This window comes from Oryza glaberrima, chromosome 9 (assembly GCF_000147395.1).
Source record: "Oryza glaberrima chromosome 9, OglaRS2, whole genome shotgun sequence".
Lineage (NCBI taxonomy): Eukaryota > Viridiplantae > Streptophyta > Magnoliopsida > Poales > Poaceae > Oryza > Oryza glaberrima.
Window position 1 is genome coordinate 21,305,536 of NC_068334.1, and position 13,869 is coordinate 21,319,404.

At 41.3% G+C, this 13,869-nt stretch overlaps 2 protein-coding genes across 2 annotated transcripts; both read right to left on the reverse strand.

Moving 5' to 3' along the window:
- Nucleotides 1-2,604: 2,604 nt before the first annotated feature.
- Nucleotides 2,605-5,681, reverse strand: LOC127785032 (mexicain-like). Its single transcript, XM_052312453.1, has 4 exons — nt 5,204-5,681; nt 4,687-4,931; nt 3,453-3,590; nt 2,605-2,865 (listed from the first exon to the last, which is right to left on the reverse strand). The coding sequence occupies exons 1-4, from the start codon at nt 5,679-5,681 to the stop codon at nt 2,605-2,607; spliced, it is 1,122 nt and encodes a 373-aa protein (XP_052168413.1).
- Nucleotides 5,682-8,994: 3,313 nt separating this feature from the next.
- On the reverse strand, nt 8,995-11,152 carry LOC127785031 (thiol protease SEN102-like). The gene is made up of 3 exons (XM_052312452.1): nt 10,597-11,152; nt 9,827-10,206; nt 8,995-9,503 (listed from the first exon to the last, which is right to left on the reverse strand). The coding sequence occupies exons 1-3, from the start codon at nt 11,069-11,071 to the stop codon at nt 9,225-9,227; spliced, it is 1,134 nt and encodes a 377-aa protein (XP_052168412.1). The 5' UTR covers nt 11,072-11,152; the 3' UTR covers nt 8,995-9,224.
- Between the last annotated feature and the right edge of the window lie 2,717 nt (nt 11,153-13,869).

Here is a 13,869-nt window from a genome sequence, read left to right on the forward strand (position 1 = left end):
CTTATGCCTTGCGGTGATCCTAGAGTCGCCAACCACCTCGATCTAGCAAAAAGCTAAACCTAGATGGGTTTTGATAACTAAACCGGCTAGCGGAGCCGATTTCTAAATAATTACCCGTCTCGTGGACAAAATGGAAGGTTTTCAGGTCAAACCTACAAAGAGGTGTCGCACTCTCGCAGCGGCGGCGGACGGTTTACGGCGCAAACCGACAAAGATGGACAAACTAAGAGAAAACTAAAAGCAATATGAAAAACGATTCGATTGATTGATAGTAGATTGGTTTTTTACAATGAACCAGCCATGTCCCTTATATAGGGGTTGGTCTTGCCCTCTACAGGCCCTCCTCCACGTCCAACTCGGGATAGAAGCCAAAGGAAACCCGAAACATGCCTTCCCGAGCAAGGAAACCTCGAGACCCGACAAAACAGAATCGGACTCGGCCCTGCCGGGTCAGACCGGCCACACACCGCCGGTCTGACCGGCCCTCAACCGGCGGTCACGTCTGACCGCCCAACACACGGCGGTCTGACCGGCCCACTCGGAGGAAACTGGTAGACTTCCAAATTTTGGCAATCTTTCCTATTTTAATCCTATGTGTCAAATTTGGGTGTAAACACTCTCTTTGTTTTTTAATATATGACACCAACAGTTTAAAATACATTTAACCATTCATTTTATTCTAAATATTTATAGTTTTCTAATATATGATTTATCATCAAATGTTTCTTTAAACATTACTTACTTTTTTTATATTTATATAAAAATTTTGAATAAAACAAATGGCCAAATATTTGTTAAAAAGTTGACAGAGTTGTTAAAAGAAAAAATAAGTTTCCTTGGGCAAGGATATCGATTGATAAACTGGCTAGACTGGGCTCTGGCACCTGTGTTTCCCAACTCACCTTTCGCTTTTTCCGTGCGCACGTTTTTCAAACCGATAAACGGTGAATTTTTTACAAAAACTTTCTACACGAAAGTTACTTTAAAAAGTTATATTAATCTATTTTTTAAAAAAGTAGCTAATAATACTAATTAATTAATCATATGCTAATGAGTTGTTTCATTTTACGTGCGTGTGGGATTAGTTTCCAACACCAGATGCGAACACAGCCGGACAAATTCAGTGGGCGGTGATACGCTCTAATTAAAATATTTTTTCTGTCGCTTTTATTTGCACTTAGAGGTCATAGATATATATAAGTACGTTGACATTTATTTATTCAATTTGCATGCAGATAGGGATATTTCAATTGACTACTCCAAATTAAACTTATGTTTCCTTCTGAAAAGAAGCCTAGATTTCTAATTTCTTCGTAGGATATATAGCGACGTTCACTCTAGCTGATACGCAAGTAATTTCTTCCTTGTCGCCACCTTTGTTTCGGCTTGTTTCGTGTCGTAACTGGCTAGATGTAATTTCCTAATCTTAACACAAAGATACAAACCTTATGCATATTCTCAAAAAAAAAAAAGAAGTAATTTCTTCTCGCGGGCGCCCAGTATATGATAATACTTAGTACTCTCTGAGTCTCTCGGTTTTATATTACTTGTCATTTTAGCATTTAAATTTTATATTAAAATACCCACATCCAAAACACTTTTAGAGATGATTTTCCCTTTCTACCATCTATCAATTAGTCTTGTCTAGTTGTCTTAATGCAAATCACAATTCTCATTGACTCATATACCTTAATTAGAAAATAATCGAGAAGTATTTAACGAGAGTAACCATGTAATGTATGTATGTGAGGTTCGCTAAAACGACAAGTAGGTTGAAATGCATGGGGAGTAGTAGAAAACTTTGAAATCTAATCCAAGACGTCATGTTTTACTGTAGTACATCACTGTCACTAATTAGCCACGACCTTAATCGATATACACGAAAGTAGTATATATATCCATCGCTAATAATTAAGGTATTAGCACACGGTATAACAAGCAATCAATTAATCATGTGTACGTCACTCTTCTCGACCTTTGATGTCGTGAGGAGGTCATGGCCTTGCTACGGTGGAGGCCGTGTCCACCAATAATCGTTGCACGTCACCATGGAAGGCCACCCTCCGACCGCCGTGCATTAGTGGATGATGGATCAGAAGAAGAGAGAAGAAATTAAAGAGAAGAGAAAATAATAAGGGAGATAAGAGGAATAAGACCGCACCTAAAAAACACGATATATCGTGTAGCTTGAGATATATTTAGTGTTGGTTTTATAAAAAAGAACTAGTACTAATTATTCACGTATAGGTGCCGGTTCATAATACCCACCACTATCAATACTTATTTATTCTCATTTTTAATATGAATCGGCATCGATGAGTGGTTATAGGTATCGGTTCTAAGTGAATCAATACTTAATTATAAAGACGTTATGATGTAGTGTTATGTAATAGTGATATAATCGTACGTAGGAAGTACGTATACATCAAGATAAAACATATAATTCATAACAACCACACCACTGAGTTTTTATATTAATTGATTTTCCTAAACACACCACAGCGTGCGCGCGCACATATATGCATACTGCACTACTAAATTCATCTTACACTTTTATTTAATATAATCCAGACTAGGTTAAAGTGCAGCGTACATAATAATAAATTAGTACGCAACAACATCAGCTTCATCATGAGTTATTATATATTTCTTCACAGGGTAGATTGCCCACGTAGTGATGCCGCAAATTCCGTTGGTGTCCATGATGTCACGCTTCATACGAATATAGCCACTCTCACCCCAGCCTTCGCCCCAAGAGTTCTTGATAATCCAGTATTTAATATTATCTGTGGTCACGCCATACCCTACCACTAGCACCACGTGGTTATCTTTAGGCTCCGTTCCACACGGTCCGTCGAAAACACCCTGATTAATCAATTGATTCATTAGCAATCAGTTAAATCGATATACTCCCTCCGGTTCCACAATTATAGACATTTTGGATAAGATTTAGGTCAAACATTTATAACTTTAACTAGCAATAACTTAAAAAATATTGAAGTTTAAGGCACTAGAACAACATATATAGATTTGTCTTACAAAGTACTGCTCCCTCCGTCTCATATTATAAGAGATATTAGGTGGATGTGACATTCTAGTATTATGAATTTGGACATGTACAGGTAGGGAATCTGTCCAGACTCGTAGTACTATGATATGCCACATCCATCCAAAATCTCTTATAATATAGGACCGAGTGAGTATAACAAAAAGTAAAAAATTTATTTATTTATTTATTGTATATATTATAATAGAAAAATATAATCAAAGATATATTTTGCAGACAGTGTCACGTCAAGAATTATAGAAACAAAGAGAGTAAGTTGTAATGCTTTCACAGGGGGTTAATTACTAGCTAGAAGCTAGCGCGTACTGTTTTCGTTCCAAAATAAATTAATTTCCTACGAGATGGATATATTCTGGATGGAGAGGGTAGTTAGTAGTTAAGTTACCCCGTGGTACGACTGGAATTTGTCGCTGATTTGGATGATGACGGACACGGGTTGGCTTAACACTGCCAGCTTCAGAGCAGTTTCATTGCCAGACTGCGCGAAGCATATGCCGTCGATCTTCACAAATGGAGGCTTCTCCTGTATGGGTACGAAATATGTACAGCCATACATATTTTTGTCAGTCGACAGTGAAGAAATTAAAATTTTGTTATAGTACATATATAACTAGCAAATTCAATCAGTAAATTGAAATTGAAGACAAGATATATACAACTCTTCACTTTCTTTTTCTGTGTTTCTTTAAATATACAGTTCATGCCCCCACACCCTAGCACATCGATCAATCACACACGAAATAAAACCCCAGACTTCCATACATCGGAGATGATATACATCGATAATTAGAGCAAACTTAATAACAGAGCTCACTATTTAATATAAATTCATTATAAAGCTAACATTGTATATAATAAGTTAGTTATAAGTTTAGCCCTATTTTTTCCCTCCTCGTTTTTTCTCACTATAAATTTAATGTATAATTTTGTCTTGCATGAGACATTTTTTTTAATCTCTCTTTTCCACGTAAATATATAGTTTAGGGGTTATCCAAACATGGCCTTATTTATAGTTCACTATATCTTTGCTTTTGTTGGATGAATTATAAAAGTATAACTTCAAATCCCCTTACATTTATGAATGGAATGTGAGTAGTGATAGGTCATAAAAATTCTTACTTTTTGGCGTGGTTGGGAAGGTCTTGGTCAATCGCCTCTCTCCTTTTTGAGAATTTATTCCTATGCCTTCATAATAAATGTGATGTTTCTTTTCGATTTATACTTAAAGATATTCCATTTTAAAATAATTGTGTTTTGTATTTTTTTTAAATCTGTCTAAAATAAGTAGTACTAGTAGTTTTCTCCGACCAACTGTCCTTTAATTTCTTCCTCTTACCCTTTAACTAGCACCCTTATCTTACTCCTAACCACCTGTCTAGGTCATTTATATTTCCTAATAATTTGTCCTTTACTACAGATATATGGATATGCTAGAGTATCTAGTATAGAGTACTCCCACTGTCCCATAAAAAACACCGACTTAGCACTGGATATGACACATCCTAGTATAACGAATCTGGACATACATCTTTCCAGATTCGTTATACTAGGATAGGATGTGTCACATTCAGTTCTAGATTTACTTTTTGGGATGGATGGAGTAAGTAGTAATCACGTACAAGGTCGAATCTGCACTGCTTCTTCTGGGCCTCATATGGAGGATAGTACGGAGGTTTTCCGCGACTGTCCAAAGATACGCCAGTGTTGACGATGTGGTTGAATGCCTCCTTGGGGTACCCGAAGACGCAGTCGCCGGCGCCGGAGCAGTCGAGAACCTGCTGCTCCGACAACGTGAGCAGATTCCCAGTCCTGATTTTGTTGATGCTCTCCACCGCCCCCACCACCGAGAAGGCCCAGCAGCTCCCTATGTATATATAATTAGTATTTTTCTCGTTGCTGGTTGACCTGTATATAATTGTGGATGTGATGTTTTCTAGTATACTATATGTATCTTGGTATAAACTTGTCCAGATACATTATCCTAGAAAACATCAAATAATCTTTCTCTATAGTTTGTTTTTATATGTGATGGAGGGAGTATATATATATAGTAAATTTACCAGTCTCTTAAGTATATTCTTAGATAAACCAAATTTTGAATATAAATAGTATGTAAGTATCACGTAGCGTATGTACCGCAGGGGCCTTGGTCCTTGACAGGAGTGACAGCTCTACTGTCTCTCCAGTCCCACGTCAAGGGCACGTTCTTCTCCCGCAGCTTGCAAGTCACGGCGCCGGCGCTGCTGCTTCTGTCGTCGGCGATGGATCCGGGCATGCCGCCGGTGTACTTGGCGGCGAAATCCTCGTAGCTCATGTCGGAGAACTTGTTGAGGCTGAGCGTGTAGCTCATGCCCTCCTTCTTGTTGAACTCGTTCACTTGTCTGGCATTCGCCTTGAACGCCTCGAACCTGCTCTTCATCGTGTCCGACGACGGCAGGTCCTGCGGCGACGACGCGTACACGCGGCGCCACCGCTCGTACAGATCCCACATCGTCTCCTCCGACTCCAGGTCACTGTCCCTCACCGTCACGTCGACGACGTCCACCGCCGCCGCCAGCAGCATAGCCGACAACCCTACTACTAGTATTAATGGCTTCCTCATAGTCATATCCATCTGCTGCATGTGTGTAAGTATGTTGCTAATAGCAGCCAATCTCTCCATCTTTCAATGATGGAGCAGCTTAATTTGACTGATAGATCCATGCCTGCAGGAGGCCACCATTTATAGAGTTCGCGAGCGATCGATAGGTCTCACACACGTACTGATCCCTGCTGGACATATATAATACTGATCACTACCTAACAAATTAAGCTCACTTAATTAAGGCAAGGATCATATAATATCGATCGATCGATAAGCTGGACATATTACAGATACGGTGGGCGTTGATACGCTCTAAACCATTGTTTCGATCACTCGCTCTTTTTATTTATTTGTACTTGAACCGCCGATGCCGCTTAGGCCGCGTCGCCGCCGCTCCGCTCCGCTTGGCGCTGAACGGCCATCTCCCTTCCACTTGCCTTGCTTCCTCCGCCAGGTTAAAGTGAAGATGAAAAGTGAAAAGGTGAGGAGAGAGAGGGTGGAGATGAAAGTAAAGGAGAGAGATGGTGGGTCCTGCTACAAGTAACCTGAGTATATGCAGATACGTTGTACTAGGCTGAGTTTTTTTAGGACGGAAGGAGTATGTAGCTAATATAATTCTTGGTCTACGTGGCATATGAGGAACGGTAAAAATAAGTTGCGCAGTGCTGCTGCCCTTAGGTTGTAGCTAGCTGTAGAAAAGATGCCCGTACGTTGCAACGGGTGAAGGCTATTTTAATCTTATTATTGTTATACAGTTTAGTTAAGACGAAATTTAATATGAGAATTCATTTGGATATATATTTTTTTAAAAAAAAATCATGAGCTGCAATTAGAAGTATAATCATCTCAAGTTAGCATGCGAGTTTTTTCAAAACAAATTTCTTATACAATTACGTCTGTATTTTTAAAAGTGAATAAACTTTAAACCCAACTCAAATACTGATATGTATTTTCAAAAACAAACAAACTTAAAAATCGACTCATACACAGATGACGTACCAAAATCTTCAATTTTTATAATAGTAGAGACGATAGAGCTAGATTTGTACTTGCAATTCATATCTATATTGGGTTGACAATTTATTCATTAATCTTCCTTCAATTTGCAGACGGGGATCGAGATTTCAATTGACGACGTTCTACTCGAAATTAAAAACTTAGCAGGTTTCCTTCTAATATTAAAAAACATAGTAGATAGTAGATATCTAATTTCTTCATAGGATATATACATGTACTGACGTTCACTCTCGCGTGCTAATTGCAATACATTACTACTCATGCGTACGTAGTTCAAACCTAATCTAAAACGTCATGTTTTACTGTAGTACATCACTGTCATTAGGCACGAGCTTAATAATGGATACACGATCGTGCAATCATCACACCTAATAATTAAGGTAGCGTATAGGAATATTGGATAATTAACAAGCGATCAATTAATCATGCGTCGTCACTCTTCTCGATCTGTGGTCATGGTATAACAACTGCCCTTGTACGGCTTTAAGTAAAACCGCCTGAAAAGAGCATCGCAAATCCTACGTACGGAGTACGTTGCTCAGCTTGCTTGAAGGATGCCTATCTTTATGGTTTGTTTGGTTATAGAGATATTTTTGAATGAGAGATGGCGATTCAGTTTTTGAGTGTGTGTTTGGTTGGTTGGTGAATGTGAATATAGCGGTCCCGAGAGGGGAATATTCCATAAAAATGATGGATGAGTGTATCCGGTCAAATTGGCCGGATGAGAATATCCACCTTTGCTAATCTGGATCATTAGTAATTGATTAGCAATAATTAATGTATTTATTGTTAATTAGTAATTGAGTAAATTGCGCTCATGGTACATGAATTTGCTTGGTGGGTGCAAATAGGTACAACAACTTGTAAATTGCTCGTTTTGGTACAATAACTTGCCTAGTTTGTGCGAACCTAGTACAAAGCAACACACATGCAAAATTGATATAATATGTAGTACCAGATAACCAGTGTGAGACATATATGCACGCTAGCAGTTGTTTGTAGTTGTGCAGACCCAAGCACACTAGCTTAATTTGATCATATCAGTCAACAACAATAATTACTATATTACAATCTCTTGTAGGCTGCTTGCACTAGTAGAGTACGGATTTTATTTTTCAAAACAAAACAACTACTAGCGCGCAAATGTGTTAGCAGGATACACCACATTAGATCAATTTTACTTGTGTGGATTATTTTGACCCATGTTCGTACAATCTAGTCAAGTTATTGTACCAAAACGAGTAATTTACAAGTTGTTGTACCTATTTGCACCCACATCACAAGTTCAGGTATGATGAGTGCAATTTACTCTTAGGAATTAACTTGTCAAAATTAGTGTTGATTAGATACTAGCCTCTTTTATTATTAAATAGTATAAATTATAGCTATATTAATGATAATTAATATATTTTATTATTAATTAACATGTTATTGTTTCATTCTATCCATTCTCATCCACCCAACCAAATAAGAAACTGGATGACCATATCCCACCCAATTAACAAAAAAAGGACCACCATATAACTGCAAATATGGACGAGCATATCCTATTCATTCTTGACCACGAACCAAACACACCCTTAAGGACCCTAGTGCAAGCTAGTGCAGTTAGAAAAAATAGCCCTGCAACTTTTTCTTTGCTTTGATGTTAATATAGTCGTTTAATTCTGGCGTTTTATCTTGTCCAAATGTATAGTTTGGACAATTTGGCGTTGTTGGAATGATATAGTTTTCAATAACAAGAAATTGTCTTACTTCACGCAGATTATCTTCACGTCTTTTAGTTGGATTCATTCTTCTTAATGCTCCCACAGGAGGAGTAGGATACTATGCACAGTGGAGCTACATTCTTAGAAGCGGTAGCCAAGGGTCTTTTGTCCCACTTTGGATGGTGTAATTCCTTTAGAATATTGTTATAGATTATATGTGTTTTCTATTCAATATTTCGTTAGGATATCATCGGGAGGGAGATGGGGTTTGTCCGTAACCTCAAGTTTTTTATCTTTCTTTTCTTAACTCCTTAGTTATGTGCCTGTGGCATAGGTCGGAGATGTACATTTCCGTTATAAAGAAAAAACTATACATGCCAGTGTAAATCAATCGATAATCTATAATCTCCGAAGGCCAAAACAACATGGTTGCATGTAGTATGTTCATTCTTTGACGCCCACATACAAAATCTGGCTTCGTATAATGATGTTTGAGGTGACAATCGATCGGCATGGCCGTTGACGCGGAGTTTGAGATCACTAAAGTGGCAAGCACCGGCGGACTGAGAATGTGGTAGGCTGGCAAGCAGGTGAATATGACAGCATCGTACAAATACATTCATTAGCAGAATGTTCTATTCAACCTAGCACAATCCATGTAAACACACACACTTTATTTATTTATGTACGATCTACTTATTACGTAACTATGCGTGCACACACATGCCGCAATATATTCCTTTATTTATTTAATTACACACATTTAGTATCATTTATACTATACATATAACGAGTAACCGACTATATATTTGTATGTCAGTGCATGGGCTAGCTTAATAGCAGAGGCTTAGTATAAAGCAGCATCAGCAATAACAGAGGCGGCTCTGGCGGCGGCAGAGAAAGTGCTGGTCTTGGTTTTGGTGGGGTAAATGCCGTACATGGCGATGCCACACAGCCCCTTATTACCACCCACATCACGCTTCATCCGGATGTAACCACTCTCGCCCCAGGTTGTGTTCCACGAGTTCTTGACGATCCAGTACTTAGTGTTGTCCGCTGTCACGTTATACCCTACCGCCAACACGGCATGATTTATTTTTGTCCCGCATGGTCCACTATACACACCCTGCATATATAATTATACATGAGCATATCAACAATTTATATACTCCCTCCGATCCATCCCTAAATATTTGACGTTGTTTACTTTTTTTTAACATATTTAACTGTTCGTCTTATTAAAAAAACTTTTGTGAAATATGTAAAATTATATGTATACATAAGAGTATATTTAACAATGAATCAGATAGGAAAAGAATTAATAATTACTTAAATTTCTTAAATAAGACGAATGATCAAATATGTTTTAAAAAAAATCAACGGCGTTAAATATTTAGGGACGGATGAAGTATTTATTTTATCTTTCAGAATATGTAAATATGTACGCACCGATTTGTACAGCTGGAAGTTGGTGTCGGCTTCGATGAGCACGGACACGGGCTGCCCGTACACGCTCTGCTTCAGGGCAGTCTCGCTGGAAGCCACCTGGATTGTGCCGTCCGTCTTCACTACAGGCTTCCCGGCGACCGTCCTGCAGGCCATCTTCTTGGCCACGTAAGGCGGGTAGTAGGCTGGGTTGCCAATATTGTCCAGAGCGATCCCCTGTTCCACGGCGTAACCCGACAGAACCAGGTTGGGCCAGCCGCCGTCGCAGTCGCCGTCGCCGGAGCAGTCGAGCACCTGCTGCTCCGACAGCGTCAGGAGGTTCCCCGTCGCGATGGCGTTGATGCTCTCCACCGCGCCCACCGCCGAGAAGGCCCAGCAGCTCCCTTAATTAATTTAGTTATATATATGCGTGGAGTATTAGTAGTAGTTGATTTGGTACATAAATCAGATCAAAACCACTCAATTAGTTAACTTTGATTACGTACAGAATTACTCCCTCCATTTAAAATTGCAAAACATGCAACTAACATACTATTTGACAAGTTTTACTTGGTACGAACTCCGCGATCGTTTAATATCTTCCAACGCGTATTATCATCGACAACTTAACGAAACCAACATGCATCTCATATTTGAGAAGTTCATTCAGACACCATTCTTTTTTTATTTCACTAATTAAGCCTATATATTTATAACGTTTAACTCACGAAATACATACACGCTTTGAATTTTGAAATTATTTTGAATGGAGATCGGGATGGCAAATTACTTACCGCAACCGTCTTGGTCCTTGACGGCAGTCACAGCTCCATGCTCTCTCCAATCCCACGAAGCGGGCACATCGCCGACGACGAGATCCTCTTCCTCCAGCTCCGCGACGGAAGCCAAGGCGGCGGCGGCGGCATCCACCTTGGCGCCGGCATACTTGGCGACGAACTCCTGGAGCGTCATGTCGGCGAACCTGTTGAGGGCGAGCTTGTAGGTCATGCCCTCCTTCTTGTTGAACTCGTTGACGTGCCTGGCGTTCGCCTTGAACGCCTCGAACCTGCCCTGTTTCTCGGCCAGGTCCCGCGATGTCAAGCCGTGCGCGCGGCTCCACCTCTGGTAGAGGCTCCACATGCTCTCCTCCGACTCTAGATCCTTGTCGGTGAACGGGACGTCGTCGTCGTCGTCGTCCTGCACGGCCGCCACCGCCATTGCTGCCACCACCACAGCCAACAGCGCTACTACTAATGGCTTCATCTCCATTTAATTATCTATATCAGTATATGTGTAATATATTCGATCTCTTAATTAGCTAGCTAGAGGATTAATCGTCGATAGTGCTCCAGTGATGGAGCACGAGTAATGCATATATATATCGACGACTCATGGTAGGCCACCATTTATAGGGCGCGTGATCAGTGAAATGTCCAATTAATAAACCTATCAACCAGTTGGCTGAGCTATAGCGAGCTTTGCTTACGACGACATACACGCGCGAGCGCGATGAGTCATGTTTATATATAAAACTTAATTTATGAAACATCAATATCTTAATTAGTAATATTATCATATCAGACATAAATATATCACGGTCTCTCTCTCTCTCTCCATTGTAATGTTATCAAGTTTTCAAAATAATACAAAATTACTTTTTTTTTCAAGACAATTCTGATGCCAAATTTATTGATGAAAGGTGCCCTTTTTTTTAACTAAGAGTATACTCGATCTAGAGGTAGCTTGCCACAAATTAGTTAAACGATCGATCATAGAAAGTCTCGTGTGGGAGATATATGAGTACATATATACCATATGATTAATATTAACTAGGAGCTTCCTCGCAATAACTTCCATACGTTTTTTTTTTTAAAAAAAACCAGCTTCCACTGAAAAGTAATTAGAGGTTTTATAACATAAACTAGCCTGATATATCCACGTAGAAATACAATTTCAGAATATCTTAAATTCAGGTAAAAAAGTATTACTCCATCCATGCCAAAATATAAAGCGCAACTATCATTAACATAAAACCAAGAAAAAAATATTATCACTGTCGACGGGTCTGGGCGCTTGGGAGGGTTCGCGTATTCTGCTGCGAGGACTTCCGCTTGAGCTTTCCTTTTCCCATTTTTGCGATTTTTCTTTTTGCTTGACTCAGGTGCGTCCGTAGCTGGTTTCTTCTCTCCCCTGGTCTTCGGCTTATCATTCTTGCGCCTTAGCGCATCATCTGCGTGGGCGCATCGCTCAACAATCTCGAACAATCTCCGAGTAGTTGTGATGCGTCTTGTCGCCAACTCCTGGGTAGTATAGCGATCTCTGACACCGGATTTGTAGGCGCGAATTATAGAAGCGTCGGTGATTTCGGGGATCGTATTTCTGCACTCGTTGAAGCGCCAAACATATTCCCTCAAGGATTCACCCGAGTTCTATGTCAACGCATGCAGGTCTTCTTCGATTGCGTGGCGCTTGTAGGTTCCTTGGAAGTTGGCGACGAACTGCTGCCACAGGTCTGCCCACGAAGTGATTGAGTAGGGCGGGAGATGCATCAGCCATGAACGTGCAGAGCCTTTTAACGCAGTTGGCAAATAATTCGCCAATGCGTTATCGTTTGCTCCGGCAGCGTAGAGTACTGTGGAGTAGACTTGAAGGAACTCTTCTGGGTCGGTGCTCCCATCGTACTTCTCTATTGCTCCGGGTCGGAATCTCTCAGGCCATCAGACATCACGCAAGGAACGACTGAAAGCTCTACACCCAGCGCTGGGGGCGGTGGGTTGTCGGCGATCGTGTGTCCTTCGTGGATGTCTGTCTGATGATGAAGAAGACGAGGATGATGACGATGACGATGGGTAGCTTGGTTCCGGCGTACGATTACGAGGATGTCGGCCTGGATCTCGAGAATCCTGTCGTCGTCTCCCGTTGTTGTCTCGGCGCCGGTCTCCATCATCGTCGTCATTGTGTCGACGTCCTCAGCCAGTATCGCCTGGCACTCGCCGTTCGCGATCGTTGTGATCGTGGCGGTCGTGGCGGTTATCACGGTCTCGGTCCTCGTTTGAGCGGTCTCCTCGATCTTCGTTATTATGGCGTCGTGAAGAGACATGACGCCGGGAACGATTCTCATTGTCTCGTGTGCGTCGTGCCTCTCGGCGGCCGTTGAGGTGATCTCGGAGATTGCCAGTACCGCGAGGTGGAGGGGTGGCTCGATGAGGTGATTCCCTCCATTCAGGGTCTTCACCATTGGCATCGCCAGTTGGTGGCTGCTCCGGGTGCGCTGCGGCAGAGGCCTCTTCGAACGCGTTGCTGAGGTTGGTCACTGATTCCCGTAGTCGTTCTGTCCAACGTGCAAGGTCGTCGTTCAGAATAGGATCATAGAGGGTTTCCCTCAGTATAGCGTTGACGGCTCTGATGTGCTGGGCCGGAGTGGCCAATTGATTCTCCGCTTCTGCATTGGTGCGCGCTGACGTGCCGACATCATCGATAGCCAATACCTCCCGCGGTGCGCTCGTTGTCGATGATCCATAGTCTTCGAGAAGGTGCAAGACTGATGGTTCATGGGGATCGATACCGATTACCCCAACAAATCGATCTGAAGTTGGCGTCGCTCCTTGTTCCTTGTCTTTATCCTTGAGGGGGATGTATGACTGTTGGACCTTAGGAGATGATGATTTCATGGCGCTGAGAAAGACCTTGCAGCTTGAGAGGTCGTGATTCTTTGTCTTATGAATAGGACAATAGACATCACGAGTTGGAGAAATACGCTGAATTCCACGCTCTTTGCAGGCGCGAATTTCAGCGCGGATGTTGAGAAAAACCCAGCAGGCTTGCAAAGTGTGTTTCCTGGTTTTGTGGATAGGACACCAGGACCTTGTTGCTTCGGAAGTCATCTTCGTCGGCTCGCGGTTCATGTCGGAACGACAAGGTTTGGCCGCATTAGAATCCTTCTCGAACTCGGATGTCGTCGATGTTCCGTTCTCCGTCTCGACGGGAGGATCTTTCGACATGGAGTTGTCTTGGTTTGTAGCCACTGCGTTCTCATTTCCGGTCATTGATGGACCGGCTGAGATCGG